General features: G+C 41.7%; 1 protein-coding gene across 3 annotated transcripts in view; it reads left to right on the forward strand.

Annotated features, from left to right (window-relative positions):
• PRDM5 (PR/SET domain 5) overlaps positions 1 to 26146 on the forward strand; it is an 89842-nt gene that overhangs the window by 2251 nt on the left and 61445 nt on the right. For all 3 annotated transcript variants that reach the window (XM_081876865.1, XM_081876866.1, XM_081876867.1), the window contains exons 2-7: positions 1077 to 1160; positions 10970 to 11092; positions 16204 to 16402; positions 17340 to 17514; positions 22239 to 22331; positions 22629 to 22750. In XM_081876865.1, the coding sequence (XP_081732991.1) occupies positions 1077 to 1160; positions 10970 to 11092; positions 16204 to 16402; positions 17340 to 17514; positions 22239 to 22331; positions 22629 to 22750 (796 nt within the window). The remainder of the gene's footprint in view (positions 1 to 1076; positions 1161 to 10969; positions 11093 to 16203; positions 16403 to 17339; positions 17515 to 22238; positions 22332 to 22628; positions 22751 to 26146) is intronic.

Consider the following 26146-nt stretch of genomic DNA (forward strand, 5'->3'; position numbering starts at 1 on the left):
AGGGATCGGTGCGCACCGATCCCTCTTGCTCTTCTGGCTTCAGCGAAAGCTGTGCAGCCTGCATTCGCTCCATAAGATGCACACACATTTCCCCTTACTTTTTAGGAGGGGAAAGGTGCGTCTTATAGAGCGAAAAATACCTATTTATCTACTTGCACTTTGATGTGCTTTCGAACTGCTAGGTTGGCAGGAGCAGGAACTGAGCAACGGGAGCTCACCCTGTTGCGGGGATTCGAACCCCCGACCTTCTGATCGGCAAGTCCTGGGCTCTGTGGTTTAACCCACAGCACCACCCGTGTCCCTTCTCATATCCTTATTAGGCTGCTAATTTGTATCATTAAGCAGTTAAAAAAATTACAGTTGTTAAAAGGATTTTGCATGATATTCAAGAAGTTTTACTCAGAGTAGACTTAATGGACCAGACGTAGTCATGTTCATTAATTTGAGTAAACCTTAGTTCAGTGGCGTAGCGTGGGGGGTGCAGGGGGGGCCGGCCGCACCGGGTGCAACATCTGGGGGTTAGGGTTAGGGATAGGGTTAGGGGGCGCAAATCCAGGGTTAGGGGGCGCAAATTACTTGCCTTGCCCCGGGAGCTGACAACCCACGCTACGCCACTGCCTTAGTTGGATAAAACCCATTAGCCCTCTTCAGAGATTCAGGGTACCTGTCCCCTATATCTTGCTTTATTTTTTTCAAATAGGGTATGAGAAGTTAACCTTTTTCGCCAGTTCTGATTTTCTGATTCAAAAAACATCTGGACATAGCATTTGTGCTGGAAGGCTTTTACCACTGGGGAATAAAGCAGCTTTTTTGTGGGGTGCTAGGATTGATTTCCATTGGGGATGGGTGCTGGGGGAAGGGTATAAACCCCTTTCCCCACATCTTTGTTCAGACATGAATCCTCTAAACCTGAACCCCATGTAAGTAATTTAAAGAAACAGTGGTTCAGTCACACATTTCTGTAATAATATGTAGCTGACCCCAATGAAGTTGTGAAACTGAACATAGCAATACATTTTCCTAGAACAGGAGGAAGGGTTTGATGGCTTTGCTTTGCTTGTGTTTCCACTCCTTAGGGCGAAAAATTTGGACCCTTTGCAGGAGAGAAGCGAATGCCTCAGGAGCTGGATGAAGACACAGACTGCAGACTGATGTGGGAGGTGAGGACTGCAGGAATGGCTTGGCTCCTGGGGCTCTAGGGACTCAGTTGGTACATTGTTTTGCAAAAACAAAGAAGTCACATCCACATGGTACATTTGAAGCACATGGTTCCCCTGCCCCAAGAATCTTGGGAACTGTAGTTTTATTATTTATTTATTTATTTATTTATTTATTTATTTATACCCTGCCCATCTGTCTGGGTTTCCCCAGCCTCTCTGGGCGGCTTCCAACAGAATATTAAAAACATGATAAAACACCAGACATTAAAAACTTGCCTAAACTGGGCTGCCTTCAGATGTCTTCTAAAAGTCAGATAGTTGTTTGTTTCCTTGACATCTGATGGGAAGACGTTCCACAGGGCGGCGCCACTACCGAGAAGGCGCTCTGCCTGGTTCCCTGTAGCTTCACTTCTCACAGTGAGGGAGAAGGCCCTTGGCGCCAGAAGGACCTCAGTGTCCGGGCTGAATGATGGGGGTGGAGACGCTCCTTCAGGTATACTGGACCGAGGCTCAGTACTCGGAAACATACTGGGAGCCAAATGTAGATACAATACCTAGCATGCAGAATACAATTCCTTGCATGGGAATACAGTTCCCATGATTCTATGAGGGAAGTGATGTGCTTTAAATGTACTGTGTGGATGTGACCCAGGGCTAGAATTACTATTGTTTGTTAGTCTAACTAGATGTGATGGGATACGAAACTGTTTCTTCTTTGTATCATCTTTGTATCTCTTCCTCCTGTTCCCGATCACATTTACTTGCATTCAGTGTATGAGGTTTCCACACCATGTGCCCTTCTGCCCCACCACCTATTGCCAGTGATGTGAGGTGGGAGTAGGGCAACTCATGGGTGTGGATGCTATACAATACACTATGTTCAACCAGGGTGGAAAGATGCAGAGCAGCAGTGGCAGCTACAAAGGCGCTACAAGGGCACTACTTGTTGTTGTTTAGTCGTGTCCGACTCTTTGTGACCCCATGGACCAGAGCACGCCAGGCACTCCTGTCTTCCACTGCCTCCCGCAGTTTGGTCAAACTCATGCTGGTAGCTTCGACAACACTGTCCAACCATCTCATCCTCTGTCGTCCCCTTCTCCTTGTGCCCTCTTTCCCAACATCAGGGTCTTTTCCAGGGAGTCTTCTCTTCTCATGAGGTGGCCAAAGTATTGGAGTCTCAGCTTCAGGATCTGTCGTTCCAGTGAGCACTCAAAGGGCACTACTACTTGTGACAAAATCAAGACTGACAAAATGTAGTTGAGAGAGAGAGAGAGATACATAGAGAAACCTAGGGAATTATAGACCTCTACAAAGGCATGAATGGTCACAACTCTTCCAATTTAAAACCAATCCAGACTACTTTTTCTTAGTTAGGGCCATATATTACAGGTCTATTCTTGAATGGATAGCATTTCTGCTGTTTTATCTAGTTTAAATGCCTGTATTTTAAATAATGGTGGCATGGCTGCTTTTAAATTTTAAGTGTGCTCTTATAAGAAGCGATCCACTTTGGGTGTAGTTTTCCTTTAATAAATGCCATTTTAGCAGTGGTGCTTGTTTAAATATATTCATTACTAGGGGCACCAACTATAGAGGGATCTGGGTCTTGGATCCTGACTTCCGTTTACCACTGGAAGTCAGGTTCTGAGGCTGGGGAGGGTGAGAGACATCATGACATCACACCGCAATGTGACACCATGACATCATGCTGCAACATGACATCATGATGTCATGTGCACTGGGCACCCATAACCTGGGACCCAAGTTGGCTCCCCTGTTCATTATGAAGAACAAAGATTCTTTTTGTCTAATTAAAGTGACCTAGAAGCACAATAATCTTCTAAATGCTGTAAATGGTTTAATATTAATTTGTTTGAGAGTGTGACAGTGTTTCAGTGACACATAAATGTTCTAACAGCAAACCATAAAATCACGTTTTATATGGTTCTTTGACACTTTTTCTTAGCTTTCCCCCTCTTTGACCTATTTTTGGAACCTTGCACAGATTCCTGCATACCGCATTTTATGACTTCCTGAATGTTTGAACCCAAGCGGTTTATGTTTACAGACGCTGATCTGAATACAAGTGTTGTTGTGCATTATGAATCATGCTGTGAAGTGGCCTTGAGTTGCAAGCCTGTGGCTAGGGACATGTAAAGTAAAAAGCAGCTGTCCAGGTTTACATAGATAGCCATTCAAGAAATTAGGAAGGCCGCTTCAAGTTAGTGACTGTTTTGCTGGAGCTCATATATTGTCTATTATTAGTAGTAGCAGTATTAACCACATTGCTGCACCCTCAAAACAGAGTTAAGATCGTTCCAGTTTATGAGGAAATATTCTTCATAGGTTACATAGAATCTGAAAGACCCCCTAATATAGTTCCCACCCATCATTTAGTGGGGTGGCTTCTTTGGGCAGGGGGTGGATCAATTGTAAGAAACCTGCCCACATTCAGACAGATTATTTTTACTTTTGTTATTTAAAAAAATCTGGAAAATATTTGTCACCAGGCCCCCTTCCTGTAAGTACCCTCCATGAAGAAATGAGAAAGCCCTATGTTTTGTAATTGGTAGTGGGTGATAACCAGACCTGGAGGACAAGGACGATCCATTGGGAGGAGGGTTATTGTGCCCCCAAATCACTGTGATTGGGGTGCAGCTGGAAAATAACTGACCAATTTAAATGCTAGACCTCTCAGTCAAATCAAAAGATCATCCCACCTCTCCACTCTCCTTTCCGCCTCTTTCCAGTTGAATTCTGGGTGTTTACTCTATCAACTCAGGGATCTTCCAAACTTCCACTGGCCCTGCCACTTTCCCCTGGGAAATCCTGCTGTTTACTGCTGAATCTGAGCAAGTATCAGTCAGGTTTTCTTCGGATTAACATTTGTTTCAGTTTATAAAATAAATATAATAATAATAATAATTATAATAATTATAATAATTATAATAATTATTACCCCACCCATATGTCTGGGTTCCTCCAGTCACTCTGGGTGGCTTACAGCATATATAAAAACATAGTAAAATATCAAACATTTTTTAAAAATGGGTTTTCCAGGGAAAAACAACAGGGGAAAGACAAAACTGTTCTAGAAAACAGGGGACAAGCAGAAAACTGCTCAGACCTGTGCTTTGGAGGCACCAGAAAAGCAGAAGTGTGGATGAGCCCTGTGTTTCATTTCTCAAAAAGCCAGTCTGTGTGGGGTGGCAGGATGGGGGGGGGGTAATATATTTCACGCTATGGAAAAACTGAGGCAACTAAACTATGCCAAGGATTGGGCCCTGCCTGATCTCCCTTGGCATTACCTGTTAATGGCGCAATGTGGTAACGTGAAAGACTCCTCAAATCACTATGATTTGCCTCACAATTTGGGCTACACACACCCCTAGTATCTTTTTTTAAATTTTAATGCTTTTTATTGACTTTTTCCAAAAAAAACCCCCAAATAAAACAATATTTACAATCATTCTCAGTGTCATCTTATTTACATTGCGTAGAATCACGCCTCGACTTCCTTCCTTCCCAGTTGTGGTTTTCTTAATATACATCTTCTCTTACAGTTCCTTCTACTTTTCTGTACACGTCACAAGAGTTATGTTAACCCTGCTGTAGTTCTTAAACTTCTGCAGTTGATTCCTATATATGTTACAAATTTACCCCATTCTTCTACAAACTTTGTCCCTTTTTGGTGTCGAATTTTATATGTCATTTTCGCTAATTCTGTATATTCAAAACGTTTAGCCTGCCATTCCATAACTGTTGGGATCTCCGATGACTTCCATTCTTGGCTACAAGTACCCTACGCACACCCCTAGTATCCATGCCTAGCACTGTCAGGCATCAAAAGTGCATACTCATTCATGTAAACAAATAAAATTCTGCTCATTGAAAAATAGGATATCAGGTAGTAGGCTAGGCTGGGATTTTTCTCCTTGACACTTGGGTAGGCAGGGAGATCTGGATGTGCTGCAGCATTCCAGCATGTCTTTCCCCTCTTCATATTATGAAATCATACAGTGCTAGGAGGGCTGCATCAAGTGCTTTGTATAAACATGCAGTTCAGATCTTAGATTGAGCCCTTCTGAGCCTTTGTTGAGGCTGACTATAGCTCTTAGTATGCTTGGACCTTCAAAGCTCTGTTGATTTCATTAAGGCTTTGGGGATGCTCAGTGCATTTGGGATTGCGGCCCATATCCTGTGGATGTGTGGTCTTCTATATGACAGAGCTATTGCTTGATCTCCGATGAGACTAGTATTCTTGGAGGGCGTCTTAAGGGAGCCCTGCTGGGTGGTTTGCTGTTTTGCTTTGTAAAAACAGTTCCTAAATGAAATATTTTGTGCTCATAGAGTGGCAGTATGTGTAATCAAGTGACATCATAGCTCTGCCTGCAATGCTCTTGCAGCTGTCTGCTTTTGATGAAATTAGGCATCAGTACACCCTCAGCTGATGGGCTTCTGAGGGTTGAAACAAATAACAGTATCCTCAATTCAGTTGCCAAATTAAGAGCCATGGCATGAAGTAGTAGGGTATGCAAACATTTTATCTGTAAGCCACAGACCACTTGATCTGAAGTTATCTCATTGAAGTTACTTCACTAAAAACCACATGACTAATGCAAACCAACACTGGGCTTGGCAGAACATTTATTGGGCTTTACCTCTCTGGATAAGCTTCCTAAAATACCATTAAAAATATTTGCCATCACCTACAATATTCTGCAGAGGACTGAAGGTCCCTGAATAATAAACAGCAATCACCGTATTTTTCGCCCTATAAGACGCACTTTTCCCCCTCCAAAAATGAAGGGGAAATGTGTGTGCATCTTATGGGGCGAATGCAGGCTCCTTGGCTTCAGCGATAGCAACACGAAGCCTCTGAAGCCTGCGCTCCAGAGGCTTTGCGTTGCTTCCACTGAAGCCAGGAGAGTTTGCTCTTTGAGGCTGGCAGTGGGGGAAAGCAGCGCTTCCCCCATCGCCAGCCCCAGAGGATGGGGGCAGCGGAAAGGCGTGCGGCGCCTTCCCGCTACTCTCCAACCCAGCTTGGAGGCTGGCGGTGGGGGAAAGCAGGCTTTTCCCCAAGGAGGGAGAAGGGACTGACTGTCTGAGTCTGTTCCTTCTCCCTCCTGTGGGCTTTTGCGGGAGGTGGGGGAATTCCGCAAAAGCAGGAAGAAGGTCTTGGAGTAGCACACAGGCTGCGTGCAGCTTGTCCGCTGCTCCCAGAGCTGCGGGGGGGGGGGGATCATATTTTTTTCCTTGATTTCCCCCCCTGAAAACTAGGTGCGTCCTATGGGCCGGTGCATCCTATAGGGCGAAAAATACGGTAATCTCTATATATTCCTTTCTATAGTCTATGGATAAAGTATCCAAAGCACTGGCCTGGTTCGCACCTAACGCTAAACCATGTTTTATTAAACCATAGTTTGTTTGCTCATCTGAATCAACTTAATTAGGGTTTGTTTATTGCCAGCAAACCACAATTTGAAGCCATGGTTTGTTGTTGGTTTATGAAGCTTGATTTGTTTTAACTATGGCCTGATGTTACACGTAAACCCAGTACTCTTAACCATGGTTTGTTTGGCCATTGCACTCCAGATGCACATCAAGTTGCAAAGTTACAAGGCAAGAGCAGCTGGAAAGCAAGCCAAACTTTACAAAACCAAACTATAGTTTGTTAGTTCAATCGACTGTAGAAAAGTCTTCGTCTTTTAAATTTTCTGCCAGAATTGGAAGCAAATTGCAGGCATGGTTGCCCCTTTTGAGGGAATGGCGTTGGCAAATTTCAAAAATATAGATGCAACTTGCCCTTAGAAGGGCTGCACTCCATTAGATAGAGTCTCTGAACGGCATATTGCTCTAACCCAGCAGCTTCAAGATCAATGCAAGGCTAACATTTAGCTTCTAAGAGCATCCCATACCAGGTCTCATGTGTTCTGTTTCAAAATTAAATTAGAGGAGTCACGGAATATCCCCCCGCCCTTGCTGTTTATATGGGAATGTAGTTTCTTGCCTTTCTTATTTAATAACAATCCACCAAATGGCCTCCAAAATTGCAAGCAATGTGTTTACTGAGTGCTGTAGCAGAAGCCATCTGTTTGTTATCATTGCTGTGCTGACATTTTCCCCTCACTGGCTGTAAAGTATTTGACTTCAGCTCACAGCCATGCTCATGTAGTGCAGCAGAATGCATCCTGCTGCTTAATCCTTTTGGCCAAACACAACATGATTTCATTTCAAACTTGAGAGAGTCATTTAGCAAGTTGCCTGAACCACATATGCCAACATGAGCTTTCTACTTCTTTTTTTTTGCCATTCACCAATAGCCTTCCCCAGAGTGCTTTTTTTGGTTTTGGTTTTTTAACCAACTTGCATTATTGGCTTGTATCAAGGCTACCATTTCACATTGGTGGGTAGTATTTACTGAAGGTCTTTGAATCTGCATTTCACTGCTGTATACAAACCAATGGCCCTCAGTTCCTGAAAGTTGTAATCTCTTGACTCCCAGTTTATGGTAAAGTGGGTTCAAAGGAGTTGTTAGTTCCCCAATTACTGTCTTTTTTCCAAATTAAACAATCTGTTGCACCTCACAGAGTTACAGTTTTCAGAGTGGTTTCAGAACTGGTCCTCTTTCCAGGGAACTAACTCTGTGTCTCCTAACAACTATCTGTGAGTGCCCTTAACAAATTACAGTTTCCAGAATTCACTGTGGTGAAACCATGACTGTTTAAAGTGGTATAATGGTGCTTGAAATGTAAAGTGTGGATGTGAATTCTGTCTGTTTAATGGGAATCAACAGACAAAATATCAAAACTCCCTTTAGCTAAGAATAGAAATAATGTTCATATCAACTGCAAATGGCTAGAAATCATGACTGATTTTGGTGTTTTTTCCCACCACTGTATAAGTGATTAAAGGCTTCAATCCTATACCCATTTACCTTGGAGTAAGCCCAATTGCACAAAACTCACATAGTTAGGTTTTCTAAATTCCACTGAGGTCAATATACTTTTAAACAATCTAACTGTGTACATGATTGCAGCCATAGCATTGTCCAAAAGGAAAGCTCCAATTTTCCTGACTGCATTACTTGTCTGCTTATTTTAATGTACAGTTTTGTGTACGGCAGTGGTCCATTCAGGCTTTCAACCCTTTCATGTTGAAAACACAGCATAAACTTGTGCTATTGTGGAAATGTCAGGCTGTTTGAAACACGATAGCTTTAATTTCATCCATATTCATGCGAGAATTAACACTGGCCTTGCTTGTCTGTCCCGAACAAAGTCAAATACATATAAATATAACTTTTTGGAGCAGATTTTGTTTTTTCAGAGGCACATACAAATCCTGTTATCTTCAAAAACAACTTATATTCACTTCTCTGTCTCTTTGGGGAACAAAATCTCTCCTTGGAAAAAGAGTAGTAAATTGGAGAGACTTTTATATTGTTTTGCAGAACCTCGGGAGCTGTTAAATAAAGAAAATAAGAACAGTGTGAAGAATACACATTCTCATGTGGCTTTTGCTAAGCTTTGTCATAATAAGGTTACCTGTGTCTTTCAGTGAGGAAGTAAGATGTCCCTTCCCGAGGGTAACTAAGACAAAAAAGCTTGTATGGTGCAGTGGGTATTGTGTCAGACTAGGACCTGAGAGACTCAGGTTAAAATCCTCATCCAGCAGTGAAGCTTACTGGATGACCCTGGGACTGTCACACTCTTAGTCTGACAGACCTCTCAGGATTGTTGTGAGAATAATATTGTGGAAGAGGTAGATAACCATACATATTAGAAAACAAGACCATCAATGGCTGCTAGACCTGATGGCTTACATGAACCAATGGTTTTCAATGTATTACTTCCAGAAGTTGTGGGTACCCAGGTGTTGTAGAAAATTAAGCCACATATTACCAGGATGTTAAACTACTATATTACCTTAAGATTCAACCTGTTGCTTTGCAGGGATGGAGAATGTGACCTCCATTGTGTTGCTAGCATGAGCAGACCAGACCACTCATGTTAGCAATTAGGTGAATAAGAATTTTGGGTGATGGGTTGAATCTTGCCCTTGAAATCTGGAACCAGTGCTTTTCCTAAAAGTTTTTCATTCCTTTTGGAAGAGATCCACCTAACCTTTTGAAAAGTGTGGTTTCAACGGAATAATATTTTCTCCCCAGAATTTTCCTGTTTCTGTCCAATGTGAGTACACAGTGCTAAAGAAGTATATTATAATATCACTCAGGAACAATGGTCAGTTACAGTCCCTTTTGGCACAACGGTGAACAGTTTGCCAGTTTGTTCTTTTATTTTCCAGGTCCAAGGTCTTAGAGGCTCAAGTTAAAAGATGGAAAAGGAAAATATATATGAAGTATTGAATAGACTGCTTTGGTTAACATTATTAAAGCACAACCTTCCCTCTTCAGAGACCCTGGAAGAGGGTCCATTACAGTTTCGTAATATGAAAACATTTTCTTAAAGGAATTGGGAAAATGCTGCAACCACATATGATGAGGAGCAGTACAAATGTGGGTTTTGAAAGGCAAATGAGGAAGAATGGTTGGAGTTGAAAGTGCTAAGGAGAGCACAGATGTGTTTACCTTTTCCCAACCTATAGCTGTATCTGGGCAGATTGCCAGGGGCTTTAGAATATCTTAAATAATTTTGTCCAGAACATTTCTTCGGGTAGCCCATTGCAATTATTATCTCCAGTGCATCCATTATTTTTTGAAGGCCTTTTAATAACATTTTTAAAAATTCTTTGAATATTGTTGATCATAATTTTTAGTATTTTTTCTACTGTTTGACAGTGGTTGGTTGGTTTTTAATCTTTTTAATGCAGTTGTAGCTCTTCTGTTATGTAAAATGAGATGTGCCTGGCCTTGTTTTACTCTTTTGTTCAGGTTTTGGTGTGAATTTGTATTATTCTTCTACTCCAGAGTTGTTCTTATTTAGCTTATTATCACATAGCCTTTATTATGAGGTGATAAATATAAATCTCCAGCAGTGAGAGTCACTAGTTTATATATTTTTCTTGGACTCGGCAGCTCAGCTAAAGAAGTCCTTTATTAAAGTAGACCACAGATGGGGAACCAGAGGCCCTCTAGATGTTATGGGAAGCCAGCTCCCATCAGTTGCAACCATCATAATGCCAGCCCAGAGCAGTTCATTCCATAATACTGTACTGGTGCTACCAGTGAAAAAAAGCCCATCTCCACCTCACTAGGAACTGACAATAATCAGACTTGTGCCTGTGGGAGTTGTAGTCTGACACCAGGGGGTGGTCAGGTTTCCCTATGCCTGCTGTAGACCAAGATAAAATGGGAGCAGGTATGGGTTCGAAAGTGGGATTTGGAAACTATCTAGTTTTGTGCTTTTGACAAAACCAGAAGTGTGGGAAGGAAGCCCTTCCGTAGGTAACTTATAGCACACATTTTCACCTGTGTTTTCCTTGTGTGGACTGTATAAGATGCTTGAATTCTATAGTTAACCTTTTGTGCTGTCTGAATTAGTGAAGGTTGTTGGTTATCCAGTGGGGCTATTTGACACAGGATGGAGCTTATTCATTAATGAATATGAGCCCTGAGAAAAGAAGGCTGTCAATTTGAAGAGAGTTAGCAACAGAGAAGGGCCAGTTGCTGATGGAGGTACATGGGCCAAGGATGTGAGACATGGTGGATTCCTGGGAAAGTGACAGATTTGCTTCTTCTGCCAGGCAGAGTAAGATAGGCTAGGAAGGTGAACCCTGGTGATTTACAGTGGAATATTTTAATTGTTCTGCAAAGTTTTAGTTTTGCTTAACGGTTCTTGCCATTGCAGGTGCGTGGGAACAAAGGTGAGGTGCTTTATGTGCTGGATGCCAGCAGTCCAAGGCATTCCAACTGGCTCCGCTTTGTACATGAAGCACCATCCCAGGAACAGAAGAACCTGGCTGCTATCCAGGTAAATTTGGTAACCGCTCATTATCCTTAATCTCCGTAAAGGAGTACTCATTTATTTATTTAAATAAAGCTTTAGCTTTGACTTGATTCTGCCTTTAGATTGGAGTCTATGAAATTAGAGTAAAAGCTAGGCAAGAATAATTTTACAAATATCCCAAGATCATGCCTTATAGATACAAGCAGTGCTTTTTTCTGGGGGTATGCAGGGGTACACATACCCCTAAACATTTTGTGAATCTTTGTACTTTTGTCCATTTACTGTATTTATTCTTCCCGATATCAAGTATAAAATGGTGATTTTCTTGAGTCAAAATGAGAGCACCTCTAATAATTTTTAAAAGAAAAAAAGCACTGGATATAAGAAATTAAAAATAGTGGCTAATCATACATCCATATTCAAGCAGATTAGCTTTGTATGCTGTGCCTGAGCTATGGAAATTCTAAAGAACTGTAAAAACTATTTAGAATCTGAAGTCAGTTGAGTGAGTATGCTTTGTTAAGCAGATAAGAATGCTAAGTGTTGTAGGGAGCGTCAACTATCTCCCCACTCCCACCCCGTCCTCAGATGCATGATATACTTTTTGACGCCTCCCCCAGTGGAAGGAAATGGTTAAACAAAGTTTTTGGAATACTGCCAGATTGAATGAGGACTTGTAAGGCCATGTATGACATATAGCTATGAAGTCATTGGCCTTTTGTTGGAAGTTGTAATCAGTGTGACAGCAACAATAAACCTTCAGTCTTTTCTGACAATTCAACTGATCAATGAACATATAAAATTCACAATGCCTCTCAAAGCTAAATGTGTTTTCTGCTTGCTTTCCTGTACCTTAATCCCGTTTTGAGTAACCTGGTTGAATAAAAAGGCCTGCATTTGCTCCTGTGTTTGCCAATTACATTTTAATACTTTTTTTTAACAATGGTGTCTGCTGGTGACTACTGTATGGCGAAGGCCCCTTAGCTGTTAATGTCAAAACTCTTTATAAACAGGATCACAGCCAACCCTTTCTATTCAAGCACTCTGTTCATTAGCCACCAGACATTCTGGTGGTCTGGACAAGCTCAGCAAACTGGAATAATGAAATGGCAAAGGTTAATGGGAAAAGAGGTATTTACTGTGATGCAGTAGAGTGGTTTAAAGTCATACTTAACAAATGTAATAATGGAAGATTAGTATTTGAGAATCAGTCAACACTGTAATAAATATGGCACAACTGGTCTGCCTCTCAGCCTAAAAGGCAGGCGGGAATTTGGGAGAGGAGGTAAGCCACAAAGAAATCCAAGACAAATGCATCTTATTACAAGAAGACAAGGAGAGTCTTGCTGGCTCAAACCAAAACCCTATCTGGTCCAGAATTCTGTTCTCACATTGGCCAAACACATGACTATGGCAAGCCCATAAGTGGGACATGAGCACAATAGTCCTCTTCTGCTTATGATCCTGCTTGTGATTTTATATATTTACCTATTGCAATATTTACTTATCATAAGGCAAGTTTGAGGTTTTCTGTTCATTTCTTGTGCTGCCCATAAGCAATTATATTAACAAAAAGTTAATACCCAAATACCGTACATAGTGTTTGACTTTTATAAGAAAGCAGGACCATCTCCTTGTTTTAGGGGACCCATGGCAGACTGCACTCCCTATATCAGTGGTCGTCCTATATCACCACCATCATTCAAATATACAGACCACATCAAAGTATAAAACCATCAAAGAAGACTAAAACAAACAAGCACAGGTTCCAAAAACAATAAGTTCAACAAACTCAAAAAATGATAAAACCACTCATCTAAATCTAAAAAGCAAAACAATTTCATCGGTTGTAAAATTTGAACTGCCATAAACCTTCAGTGGGCACCTAAACATCATTGTGCCAGGCATCTGTCTGATTTTGAGTGGCTAGTCTGAGAACTGGAGCTACAGGAGTAAAAGCCCAATTTATAGTACAGGCTAAGCACACCCATCCGCTTGACAGAGATACAGTAGGAGAGATGGTCCCATAGATACCCTGGTTCCAAGTTGTTTGTTGACATGGCAGTCCTGGCAGCAGTAGTGTTGGACACATTGCTCTGAGCCACCATTTAAATTTCTAATAATGTAGGGCCATTATGGGAAATTAAAATGGTAGCTGAGCACACGTATTTGAGCATAAACCTTCAGCAGTAGTCTTAGCATCTTGGTATGGGGTGAACGAAGGCTAAAACCGACACCCGGGGCGGGGCAAACCACCGGCTGTGCATACGTTGTGCCACTACGTACGACGCATGCATGGTGTCACTAAGTAGGACGCGTGTGTGGCGTCACTACGTACAGTGCATGTGTGTGACACCACGCATGTGTTGTACATAGTGGTTTGTCGCCGGCGGCGCCCCAGCACCATACGGACAGTGGCGGGATTTTCTGCTCACAGCTGCAGCGGCAGCAGAGGGATCACACCGCCGTCCGTATGGCGCTCGGGCGGTGCCAGCGGCAAACCGCTTTGTACAGCGCAGGTGTGGCGTTACTATGAACAGCGCATGCATGTGACACAGCACATGCGTTGTACGTAGTGGTTTGCTGCTGGCACTGCTCGAATGCTGTATGGACAGTGGCAGGATCCTCTGCTTGCAGCTGCAGCCACGAATGCGGCTGGGGCAGGGCAAGAACCCCACGGGGTGCCTTCTTGTCACCCCTCGAGACATAGCACCCGGAGTGAACTGCCCCCTGCCCCCCCTTGTGACGCCACTGTCTTGGTAATCTTGGTAATCTTAGAAATGACTCTCTCTCAAACTTTTATCAACTCATGTCCCCCTTCTGGATTTTGGGTGCCTTCTGCCCTTCCCTTCATGCCCTGCTTCTAACAGCAGAGGTATGGATTTGATACAAAGATTGTAACTAAAGCAGTGCTTGGTTTTATGAAGTCATAGTCTTATGAGCCATGCTTTGGTTTGAGTGTTTCTGGGTAGAGTGTTTCTCTACCCTGCTTCTTTAACCATGGTTTGTTTGAGCTCCCAACCAGAAATGCTCAACAAACTGCAAAAGTTTTGACTCAAGAACAGCTGGAAAACAAGTCCAGCTTTGGAAAAACTAGCCATGGTTTGTTTGATTGTCTATGGGACAACTTGTGGTTAACTAACGATTTGTTAAAACAAATCATGACTTAGCCTTTGTGTATCAGGGCCTTTGTGTGCCTGGACATATGTTTCCTTGAAACAAGAAAAAGTAAGAGCCAAATCTTTTTACATTAGGAGGGAGGGGGGAATGTCTTATAACTTGATTTATTTTAAGTTTTTATTGTGGTAAATTAAAATTCCCTGGAACATGCAACAGTGCTATAAGAGGAAAAAGTAACTCTTTGATGAAGGCAAGATATCCTGATAGCTATCTGAACTCCACTGTGAAACACACATCTTGAAGAAAATATGTAATTAATTTTCTTCTCCCCATTCCATCACTGATGTAAGAGCAAAAAATGTGTCTGGTCCTTGAACACTGTTGCTTTTGACAAGTTTTTCAAATTAAATTGACTTTCCCATTTCATAAATAAGTCATTTTAATCCATTACAGACCTATCTAAGCTTTAGAAGTAAGATATCCCTTGTTGGCAGTTTCAATGAATTTTAGCATATTGCAAATTAAAAATCATTATCTTGCTGTAGCCTCGCAAAGCTTGTCACAAAATATATGGCTATGCACACCGTAAGCAAGGCTCAATTAACTTTACTGGATGTTGATCAGATAAGAATTATGATTTACGACAGCACTTGGCAGCATTTCCTAGGTAAATGTGATTCTCCTTTTGTTTCCTTTGGAAGAACCCAATGCACTTTGCTCATCTGATAACTGTTGCCCAAGTCTGCATTACCATAAAACCATTGACTGAACCATATGAAAGCAGGCCCATGGAAATGAGAGGTGGGCAGAAGCAAGAGGCTTGCAAATTCCAATAAAGCTATAGAGACAGAGCACAGGGCACACTCCATGTTTTGAGAGGACCCTGGGCAAAGTGTCCTCTCATGGACTTCCTCTTATGTAGATATAGGTCCCATTGGGAATACCTGGCCACAGTGTTGGAAGTATCAGGAGTAGTCCATGGGGGGCTGGGAACTGGCATTGTAAGCTCTCAGAGTTCCATAGTGCAACTCCATGACATCCTGAAAAATGTCAGTGGGTGGCTTGCAGACAGTGTCCTGACATCCCAAGGGACCTGCTATCTGCCTAGGGTGCTGGTGCTGAGCTTGATATACTGCAAAACAAACATCTTTATGTCTTCAAAAGCATGCAAAATTAGTAGGTGGGCTTCCATAGGTTACATGATTCCAGCTGTCTGGAAATCAGTTACTAACTGAAACTAGGCACACAACTAGTATTCTGATATTTAGGCAGCAGTTGAAGGCATTTTTGTTTAAGAAGGCTTTTCCTAATATGTAACTCAGGCATTTTATGGACTATTGATTGTACAATTGAATTGCAGAAATGGTTTTATTACTGCTAGCTCATTGAGTCTACAGGGTTTTTTTTGTATTTTATCTTACTTTTCCTTCTGTCATACACTGCTCTGGAACCTTTGACTGTAAATTGGTTTATAAGTTTGCAAATAGTAAATAAATAAATAACAAGCTCAGTTGTGTCTGAAGGGAAAAGTCAACCTTGTGGTACTTTAAAGACTAACAGATTTACTATGGCACAAACTTTTTAAAAAGTGCAACAAGACTATGTTGTTCCTGCTGGAACTTTTGAGCAATATATTATTTTCAAAACAATGGCTGAGATTCAAGTAAATTGGCTGATCAGAATGAGTTCTAGTTGTGTAGTGGGATTTCCCCCTCTCTCTTCCACCTATATGTCTCCCAAATCTGCTTTAGGGGGCTGGGGAAACCCCCAGAATGGGTTTAGGGCTTGTGGGGGTACCGAGAGGAAGGAGAGGGGAGAAAGTCCTATTGCACAAGCAGACCTTGTTCAGCTCATGCATACCCTGCTTAACAGTACTATGAATTCCACCTTGTATCTGACAAAAATTACTTGTTCTTGTATCCACTCAGAAACTTGTATTTCTTGATGCTTTTAAAAATTAATTTAGCTGTATGCTTTCCTAAAGGGACTGTCCAATCTCTTGCTTTCCCCAACAGGAAGGAGAAAATATTTTCTACTTAGCTGTTGAGGATATTGAAACAGATACAGAACTGCTGATTGGTTACCTTGACAGCGACATGGAAGAAGTAGAGGAAGAAGAGGAGGAAGTAATTACTAACCAGGAAGAAGATGACAGCATCATCAGCAACAATGGTAACAGCAGCCATAAGGAATTGCAACAAACTAGTGAGAAAGGTATGGATGAAATTAAGCTGAATGGAAATGATGTTTAAAAGCACACAGTCATTTCTTAATTTAAGAAAATGAGGGGCACCTTTTCTGTATAGTTGAGGATTTTGGTAATTTCAGTTTTCTGAACAGTTTACAAATTGCAACCTTTGCAAGCTATCAAGACTACTTCAGACTTCGTACCTTTCTGCCTCAATAACTACGAAACAGGATTCTATTCTTAAACATTACTGAAAAAACCCACACCTCTCTTTGTGACTCTTTTATGAGATTATTTCACTTTTAAAATATATATTTAAGGTGCTTTCTTAAGCGTCTTAGAAGGCACTCATAGCAAAGGACTTATCTTTGTTTAATGAAATAACATAAAATTCCAAAAAATCAAACAGCAGTACATAAATAAGGACTTTACAGAAGTGATAGAATTTACATAAATGATATAATAAAACAGAGCACCATCCCTCTCCCCCAAGTTCTTTCTTTTAGGTGGTGTCACCACTAAACCTCTTCCTTGAAAGTTGATCTTTCTGTTGGCTGGAAGGAACATTGCCTCATCTCAGTCACCTCAGCAACACAGCAATCTTCTCAAAAGAGTTGCCACTTAGGAAACGGAAACTTACAGCCCTTTATAATATAAAGAGCACCAGTTCTCTTTCCAACTGTCTGCAGAATTATTATAGCAATGTATGCTAGAGGGTTACACCAAGACAAAGCGATGCAGAAAAATAAGTTGCACAGAAATAAACAAACATAATTAAATTTCTTTGCTGTTTTCAGATATCAGCTGAATTAATCATGTTTCTTTTTGCAGTAATATGAACTCACCACAGCTTAGAAAATATTGTGGATCCTCCTTCATTAGAGCATTTTCTTAGAATATAATCTTCCAAACATGTTATACGCAGGAAATGATTTTTCTGAATTTTTCTTCTTTGCCGTGCAGATTCTTTTAGTTGCAAAGAGGACCATGCCTGCCCTAACTGTGAATCCAGTTTTGCCAGCCAGGAAATCCTAGCTGAACACCTTCAGACATTGCACCAAAAACCCAGTGAAGAAAAGGAATTCAAATGCAGGAATTGTGGGAAGAAATTCCCAGTTAAGCAAGCTTTGCAGAGGCAGTAAGTGTATAACATCATTAACTATGATTCCATGTCGCTCAGATCATTAACTTGAATTTCTCTTCTTTAGGGATGGATGTATTGCAAAGTTAGCAAACATTTTTAGACTACTTTAAAATGTACATTTTTAAACGCACACTGAAAACATCTTATACCTGGAATATGACAGAAGTTGTGTGCAGACAGATACACTGCAGCAGGTACACTTCTCAGAGAAGTCAGGATTGGCTTTGACTTCCTGCTAAATGTTCCCTCAGTGAGCAATCTGGGTTTGTCCTGTGTTGTCTATGAAACGGAAGTTTTGGAGGAGAGGTGTTCTTCTGGGTAGGCTTTCATGTTAGTCTCCAAGCATTCCTTCCAAGTACAACAGCCCATGTTGGCTGTTTTCGCTGAACATTTTGTTGTTGTTTTTTAATAATATTTATTAAAAATTTTCAAATATAACAGAAAAGAAAAACATCCAAATTTAAGGCCTTATTTTCAATGTCATCTTTCTAGGACTTCCCCTCCCCTCCCCCTCTTGTATTCCAATTCTTTCAAATAGATTCAGCAAGTTCTTACCCCAAGTTTTAAAGTTATTATCATTAACCCAATTTAAAAAATATTTCCCCATCCCCTAAAATCGACCTATTCCCTTCCACGGGTTCCCCTCTTTGGTATACAATACAGATTAACATAAAAAAAATAGAAAAAAGAATAAAATGTAATTTAACACCCTTTGGATTCCAAATTTCCCTCCCCCCTTTCCCGGTTGCGTTCCCAATGTCCGTCAATGTCTACTGTCGTCCTGGAGCTCCCACATCTAAGCCATAGTCCTTCACCAGTCCGCTTTGCCGTCTTTTTAATAGTCTTTGCCGTCTTTTGGTCATCTTTGATTTCGAATGTCCAATCTTGGAAGGGGTCTATTTTCCAACTTTGTCCAGTTCTTGTTATTCTTGTTGTTCTTGTTGTTCTCTCTTCTCTTTTTTTTTTCCCCCTGCTCTCCTGCACAAATGTTCTAATTCCAAAAAGCTTGTAATTCCTCTACAGAGGCTTTGTTATTCAGGAACAAAACATTACGTCAAGTCCCTTCCATTCTTCAATAGATAAATCTATTGTCTCCTTTAGTGTGTAGACCTCTGTAGACAAAATAGTGTTCCATTTCTGCAGTTTCCCAGGAGATAAAAAGTCCGATTCAAATTCCATGCCAGCAATACTTGTAATGACCCACAGCTCCTCTAGAGGGATTATAATAACTCAGTTTCCTTCCCGATCACACCCACCAGTCAAAGTAACTTATTATTCCTTGTTTTAAACAGTTTATATCCAATTTATAACAAATGTAACCAGCAAAGTCCTCGTAACAAAGTTCTCTTTTTGTTCTTCAGTTTTGGCAGCTCCTTTGACAGCTGTCAAAACCTCTATTTCTCCTCTCCCGGTGCTCTCACGGATCGCTCCCGGGGTTTTTCGGGGGGGGGGGTTGTATTTTAATTCACATTCCACTTTTCTCCTCCAGCCCAGCTTATAATTTTCCATCGCGAAATTAATAACTTTATCAAAAAAAAAAAAAAAAGGTTGCACTCGATCTTAGTTATCAGGTCCTTTGCTTTATCTCCTCTACAACAGGGGGGAGGCTGACTTCCTTTTTGCACCTCCCCCACTCGCTCCGAATTTAAGAAAAAATTTGTTCCCCTTTTTAATCCAAGTTCCAATTACTCACGGGTTATTCTTTTAAGTCCAGATTTTCAATGGAAGAAGTCAGCGCTCTCCGCCAAATGGCATGCGGCTTCACTCGGCAGGGGAAGCGGAGGACTCACAGCACCACCACCCCCTGTCACCCGCTCCGTAGCCTTTAAAAAGGCTCCTTCGCGTGGTGGGGGGGGGCGCAAACGGTGCCTGCCGAGTCACCATGCCCATGGGTTTCAGCGCCCATGGTTTTTGAGGGTCCCCGCATCGCCGGCGCGGTAGAACCCAGCCCCTGCCGAGCAGGCTCCCTCCGGAGCTCGGAGGGAGTCCGCCATTTGGCGATGGCGCCAACCCGGAAGTATGTTTTCGCTGAACATTTTGGACAGGCATAGGCAAACTCTGGCCCTCCAGATGTTTGGGACTACAATTTCCATCACCCCTAGCTAACAGGACCAGAGTCAGGGATGATGGGAACTGTAGTCCGAAACATCTGGGGGGCCCGGAGTTTGCCTGTGCCTCATTTTGGATAATGCAACAAGCTTGGGGAACATCATCATAGCTATGAATGTATGGGTTCTGTTTGGGTTGGGTGGAGCCATCTTCCTGACAATGACATCACTGCTGCTAACCTGGAGGCAGATGGGGTGGGACAGGGAGACTGCAAAGTTAGGGTCACCAACTAGAGAGTGGTGGCCCCGCCGGTGTCTCTACACAGTCCCAACCTTGCCACCACCTTGACTCTTGAAGACCTGGTCCAGGTAAGAACAGCAAAGCCAGTAAAGGTAAAGGTAAAGCACTCCTTAACTTGGTTAAGTCCAAGTTTTGGGAGAGCATCTGTATCCCACCACAAACTCCACTACTAGTTCACCTTCACCTTTCCTTCCAATGTTCTCTAATATTGTGGGTGCTGTAGACTTAGCTCCACAACCTCTTTGAATGCAGCATGGAATCAAGACAACTCCACTGAAAGCACAGCACATTGATTGCGCTAAATTGTATAAACCCAAATAAGCCCAAATAAGTTATGAACACTCATAAGGACTCGTAAGAATTGGCACCTCAGATAAGTTTCAGCTGTAATTATTTCTCCCCAAAATGCAAAAAAAACAAACAAACCCCATGATGTCACATAATATTTATTGTACATAGAAATCGCATACGACCAAAGCTTGGTAGCTCAGTTGGTAGAGCATGAGACTCTTAATATCAAGGTGGTGGGTTTGAGTCTCACATTGAACAAAGGATTCCTGCATTGCAGGGGGTTGGACTAGATGACCTTCACAGTCCCTCCAATTCTATGAAAACAGAAGAGATCATTTAAAATTGAATTAATAGCAAATAAAATCACATAACCAGAAGATCAAACTTGCAGCCTATTTGTAACATATTAAAATGAGAAAAGATACTATGTTTTAAAGGTATACATGAAGCAGCTATAGGTAGACAATTTGTGAGAGGTTATTAAGTCTGACCTCAATAGAGAGATACATTTTGTTTCTCTTCAGGGGATTCAGCATGTGAAAATATTCCATATTTTAATTGTGTGTTTTGTTTTTGAAAAAGCAACCCTGGGAATGTGTTTGAAGTGCAGAGGAAAATTTCTTAAGTAAATATTGTACATTGGAGCAGCAGCAGACCTCTGGAAATTATACAGGGCGTACAACACACAGTTCCTCTTTCCAGCAGAAATGGAACATTTTCTCCCCCATTGATTTGCATTCTGAGACACAATCTTTGTAAAAAGCAACCGTTTAAATAAAATGGGCATGGTTTCCCAACAAGGCAGGAATTTTAGACGTTTTCTATATAATGGTGTGTACTATAAACAATGTATATGTAAGTAGATCACTGGAATGCAGTGGATCTATAGAGATCCATTGTGAATCAGTTGTTCTGGATGTGTTAACGTTTGTGGAAAGGGAAAAGAACGAAGGGTTTTCAAAGGTTTATGTTGTAGCTGTTAATCCCAACATGTTTCAGAAATAGTTTTCCTTCTTCAGGGGCATTTTGTTTGGTCAGAATACCAGAGAAAAATACTATTGCATTCTGCAGCCTTGAAAATATGGAAACCACCCCAAAAAAACACAATATTTTTTTTTTGACTGGGCTGATGGGAGTTGTAGTCCAAAATAGATTTTGCTGATCCAGCCCTAAAACTTGATTGTTGATTTGTGTTGTGATCGTGGTCTCCCCTTCAAGACACCTAGTATATTAAAAACAACAACAACAAGTATATATATAATTTAACTATAAGCTTTGTAAATAAGATTACAGTGGTACTTCGGGTTAAGAACTTTATTCGTTCTGGAGGTCCGTTCTTAACCTGAAACTGTTCGTAACCTGAGGTACCACTTTAGCTAATAGGGCCTCCCGCTGCCACTGCTGCCACCACTGCACGATTTCTGTTCTCATCCTGAAGCAAAGTTCTTAACCCAAGGTACTATTTCTGGGTTAGCAGGTCTGTAACCTGAAGCATCTGTAACCTGGGGTACCACTGTACTCAATTTAAATAGCATACATTGTTGCATTAAGATGGCTAAACCACAAATTAAGTGGCTCATCATAATATTCTTAATTTCCTTCAATAATTCATATATAGTGGTACCTCAGTTTAAGAACAGTCCTGTTTATGAACAGTTCAGTTTTTAACTCTGCAAAACCAGAAGTAGTGTTCTGGTTTGCGAACTTTACCTTGGTCTACAAATGAAAACTGAATGTTGGAAGGGCACTGGTGGTGGGAGACCTCATTAGGGAAAGCGTGCCTCGGTTTAAGAATGGATTTGGTTTAAGAACGGACTTCAGGAACGGATTAAGTTCGTAAACCGAGGTACCACTGTGTATGTATGTATGTATGTATGTATACACACACACATTTACCCCTTGAACAAATATCCCAGGATGTGTGGGAAGCCAGTCAATCCCTGAAATCTAATTGACATTGGAATGTTTGACTTCTGTTTTATTTTGGAAAACAAACAAACATAGCATAAATGTGGATGGCATCAAATGCCCACACAATTTAAGCAAATTCGTTTATTTTCTTTTGTCTTTCCTGACAGTGTTCTCCAGTGCACAGAGAATGTCAACCCGGGAGATCGTTCAAGAAGTTTTCAGTTTTCTGTTTGCAACACATCCTTCAGCTCAGAATTGAGGTTCCATGTCAGAATTACTGGACTGCTCTCATCCTGCTGCTGACCTCCCTTTTGCATGCTTGCTTGCTTTTCAAGTTCCTTAGTTGTTTTCTGAACCCTAACTGTGCAAGACGAGAAATGCTTTCATGCCTACCTGCAGTAGATTATGCATGAAGTGACCCCAGAAGTCTTCTGCGCAGCATGTGTTAAGCGCACTCAAAATGCCTGCTGAGAGGCTGATTCTTTTTGGAGAGGGGGGAAGTATCTTATTTCTTGATGTATTATTTTTTCCCCACTCTCCCAACTCTCCAACATCAGCTACGAGCAACACAAAGAAGCATGCCGAGGTGATGCCAGGTTCGTATGCAAGGCTGACAGCTGTGGGAAGAGGTTCAAGAGCAAGGATGCTCTGAAAAAACACAAGGAAAATGTGCACACTGGTAAGCATAAAATGTTGAAATCACCGGTGTTTAGGGAATCACTTCCCAGTGTTCAAATTTCCTGAGCTGAATCTGGATTCAAGAAAATGTCGGCCTATCTGTGGCTATTAACTGGGAAAACCAAAGTGTTTAGAGTAAGAGAATGAGAGCTCCATGTTCAGCTCCATGTTGAGAGCCAGTGTGGTGTAGTGGTTAAGAGCGATAGACTTGCAATCTGGGGAACCGGGTTCGCGTCTCCGCTCCTCCACATGCAGCTGCTGGGTGACCTTGGGCCAGTCACACTTCTTTGAAATCTCTCAGCCCCACTCACCTCACAGAGTGTTTGTTGTGGGGGAGGAAGGGAAAGGAGAATGTTAGCCACTTTGAGACTCCTTCAGGTAGTGATAAAGTGGGATATCAAATCCAAACTCTTCTCTTCTTCTTCTTCAGAAGCAGGACACTTGAGTACCAGTTTGTAGAAAGAAGCACAAGCACATGTTTTATCACTATCATCTGGGCTGGTGTCAGGCCGGAATACACTTCCCAGTGGCAGCATGCTGGGGTTTACAATTGGGGAGTGCACTGTTGCATTGAGATCCTGTCTGTGGGCTTTCCATGGGCATCTGATTGGCCACTGTGGGAACAGGATGTTGGCCAAAGATGGACCTTTGGCCTGATCTAGCAGGGCTCTTCTCATGTTCTTGGGTAGCTTCATCATCGCAGGATGACCAGAACTGATGTCCATGCCAGTTTGGTTCTTCCTGCTATTCCCCTGGCTGTGTGCTGAGCTTACCTGAGTGGCAGTGACTGGGTGTGGGAATTTTAACATGATGAGCGGTTTTCACAGATCCAGCCACTGCTGCCAGGTGAGCCTGTAGCCTGTGAGACACTGACTGGCCAAGTTCACAGATGACCATTCACTTCCCACCCCAAACCCCTCTGACAATCATTGTGGGCTTCCCAAGAACAACTGGTTAGTTATTGTTGAAGACAGAGTGCTGGACTAGGTGAAACTGGATATCCTTATGTGCTTCCGTTTTGAAACTGTTGGACAGACACGGTTCAGAGCATTACAAGGTTACACTTTTGCATGCTACCTGGAGTGCCCAGGGGAGGGCTAATGATCCTTCACTACATTTGAGTCTCCATGCTTTAAATCAAACTCTGACTTGAAAGGGGCAGCCTCCCTAATCTGTAGTGTAATATTCGACCATAGTATGGGAAATTATGGAAGTTTAAAGCAGATGTGGCAGGCAGAGTTAAGAGAAAAGATAAGAGGCTCACAGGTGGGACACTGTCTGGCAAAGTCACCCTTTAAATACGGTATCTGCATGCCTAGAGGAAGCGTCCCTCAAAATCATCTTCCACTGGTATTGGACACCAATAAGACTAGCTAAAATAAACCACAGGCTGTCTTTCCTTTTGTACTGGAAAGGGGGTTGGAAGCCTGGGTATTATATGCATGTACGAGGGAAGTGCATTATTGTTCAAAAATTCTAGATCAATGTTTTCACAGTTGTTTCTATTATTATTTCTAAACAACCCTTGAAGACTAATCAAGTCTTAGCACTCCTCCTACTGGATCTTAGCTCAAGTTGTGCTAAGGGTAACACAAACAATTAATTGGTTTTCTTCTTACTGTGGATTTTTGAGGGAGTTTTTAAAAGTTTCATAAGGAAACTTGCACATTTGACTTTTCCAGCATTGTAAAGATGGCCACCGTTCTGCTTTTAAGACATAGAACAGACATGTAATGTTGGCAGTGGCTCACAGATTAGCCTGAAGCATGATTGGGATGAGTGGAAACTTGTCTTGGTATTAGTTAATTATGTTAAAGGGCAGAGGAAAACATGTATTACAGATTCAAATCAGAAGAGGTTTTGGTGTGCTTTCAATTTATTTATGACAGGAAAATCTAAGAGATACGTGTAAACTTCAAGAAACTAATGGAATTGGAAACCATGTTTTCTGCGCATGTCTGAACCTCCAAAAGAAGCCACTAGCCCTTACTTGGCTTGTAGAACTTGGCAGGGAGAAAATACAATAGTGACACAAATGGTAGTTTAGCACCAGAACCTGGGACAGTAGCACTGTTGGAGCTGGAGGCAAGACTGAGGCCCCATCTGCTCTACATGTTTAAAGGGGTATCATACCACTTTAAACACTCATGGCTTCTCCCAAAAAAAGCCAAAGAACAGCAGTTCATCAAGGGTGCTGAGAGTTGTTAAGAGACACCTATCTCCCTGACAGACATACAGTTCTCAGAGTGGCTTAATAGTTAGTCCCTCATCCCAGGGAACTCTGGTAATTGCAGAGGGCCTTCTCGGTAGCGACACCAGCCCTGTGGAATGCCCTCCCATAAGATGTCAAGGAAATAAACAACTATCTGACTTTTAGAAGACATCTGAACATTTTTAAGGTTCAAAGTTTTGTTTTGTTTTTAATGTTCTGTTGAAAGGCACCCAGAGTGGCTGGGGAAACCCAGCCAGATGGGCAGGGTAGAAATAATAAATTATTATTATTATTATTTATTATTATTATTAGTTGTTGTTGTTGTTGTTGTTGTTGTTATAGCTTTCAGAAGGAAATAGGGGTCTCCTAACAACTCTCAGCATCCCTAACTAACTACAATTCCCAGGATTCTATGGGAAGCCATGACTGTTTCAAGTGGTATGACACTTATTCAAATGGTGTGAATGTGACAAAAAATATATATGATATGGCTGCCTACCATAAATGAAGCGGATAATCCAGAGTGTTGCTCCAGTGCTGGTCTGAAACTTGTTGAAAGCTGAAATACCCCTGCAGGACACATCTGTTCCAGGGTGTAACTTTGATTAAAGAGGTCACCCTCTTTTTCTTGACTGAACTTAGGTCAAGCTGGTATGTCTTCTGCCACCTCTGGTGGCAAAGGTACGATGCCGAGAGCTGAGGGAGTTTCTGGGGAGAAGTTGGCAAGGAAACATTTTCCATTTCATTTTACTCTTAATTTGTGTACCGCCTTTCCATATTACTATAAACAAGGCAGTTTGCAAGCTGAAGAAACAATGAAATAGACAGCAAAGATCACAAATATGATCCAATACAAAAAAAGTCACAATAAAAACATAACTTTAAAATAAACATTACTGGGAGCAGGGGTAGAGAAACCACAGTACATTTTTATTCATCTTCTGTGGAGATGCCTGCAAGAACCACAGTACCACTGTCTGAAGTCTGAAATGGTTTTCAGTTTATTGGCCCTCATCCAGTCTATTACTGACTCTGGACACTGTTTCAACTCTTCCACAGCATTGCCTGAATTCACTGAGACTCATTTAAGCCTATGGGACAAAATCATTGTAAACTATGGACTATGGCTGCCTTCACTAACCTGGTTCCCTTCAGATGTTTGGGAGTTGTAGTCTAAAACATTTG

This window comes from Podarcis erhardii (assembly GCF_964252035.2).
Source record: "Podarcis erhardii genome assembly, chromosome: 9".
Taxonomy (NCBI): Eukaryota; Metazoa; Chordata; class Lepidosauria; order Squamata; family Lacertidae; genus Podarcis; species Podarcis erhardii.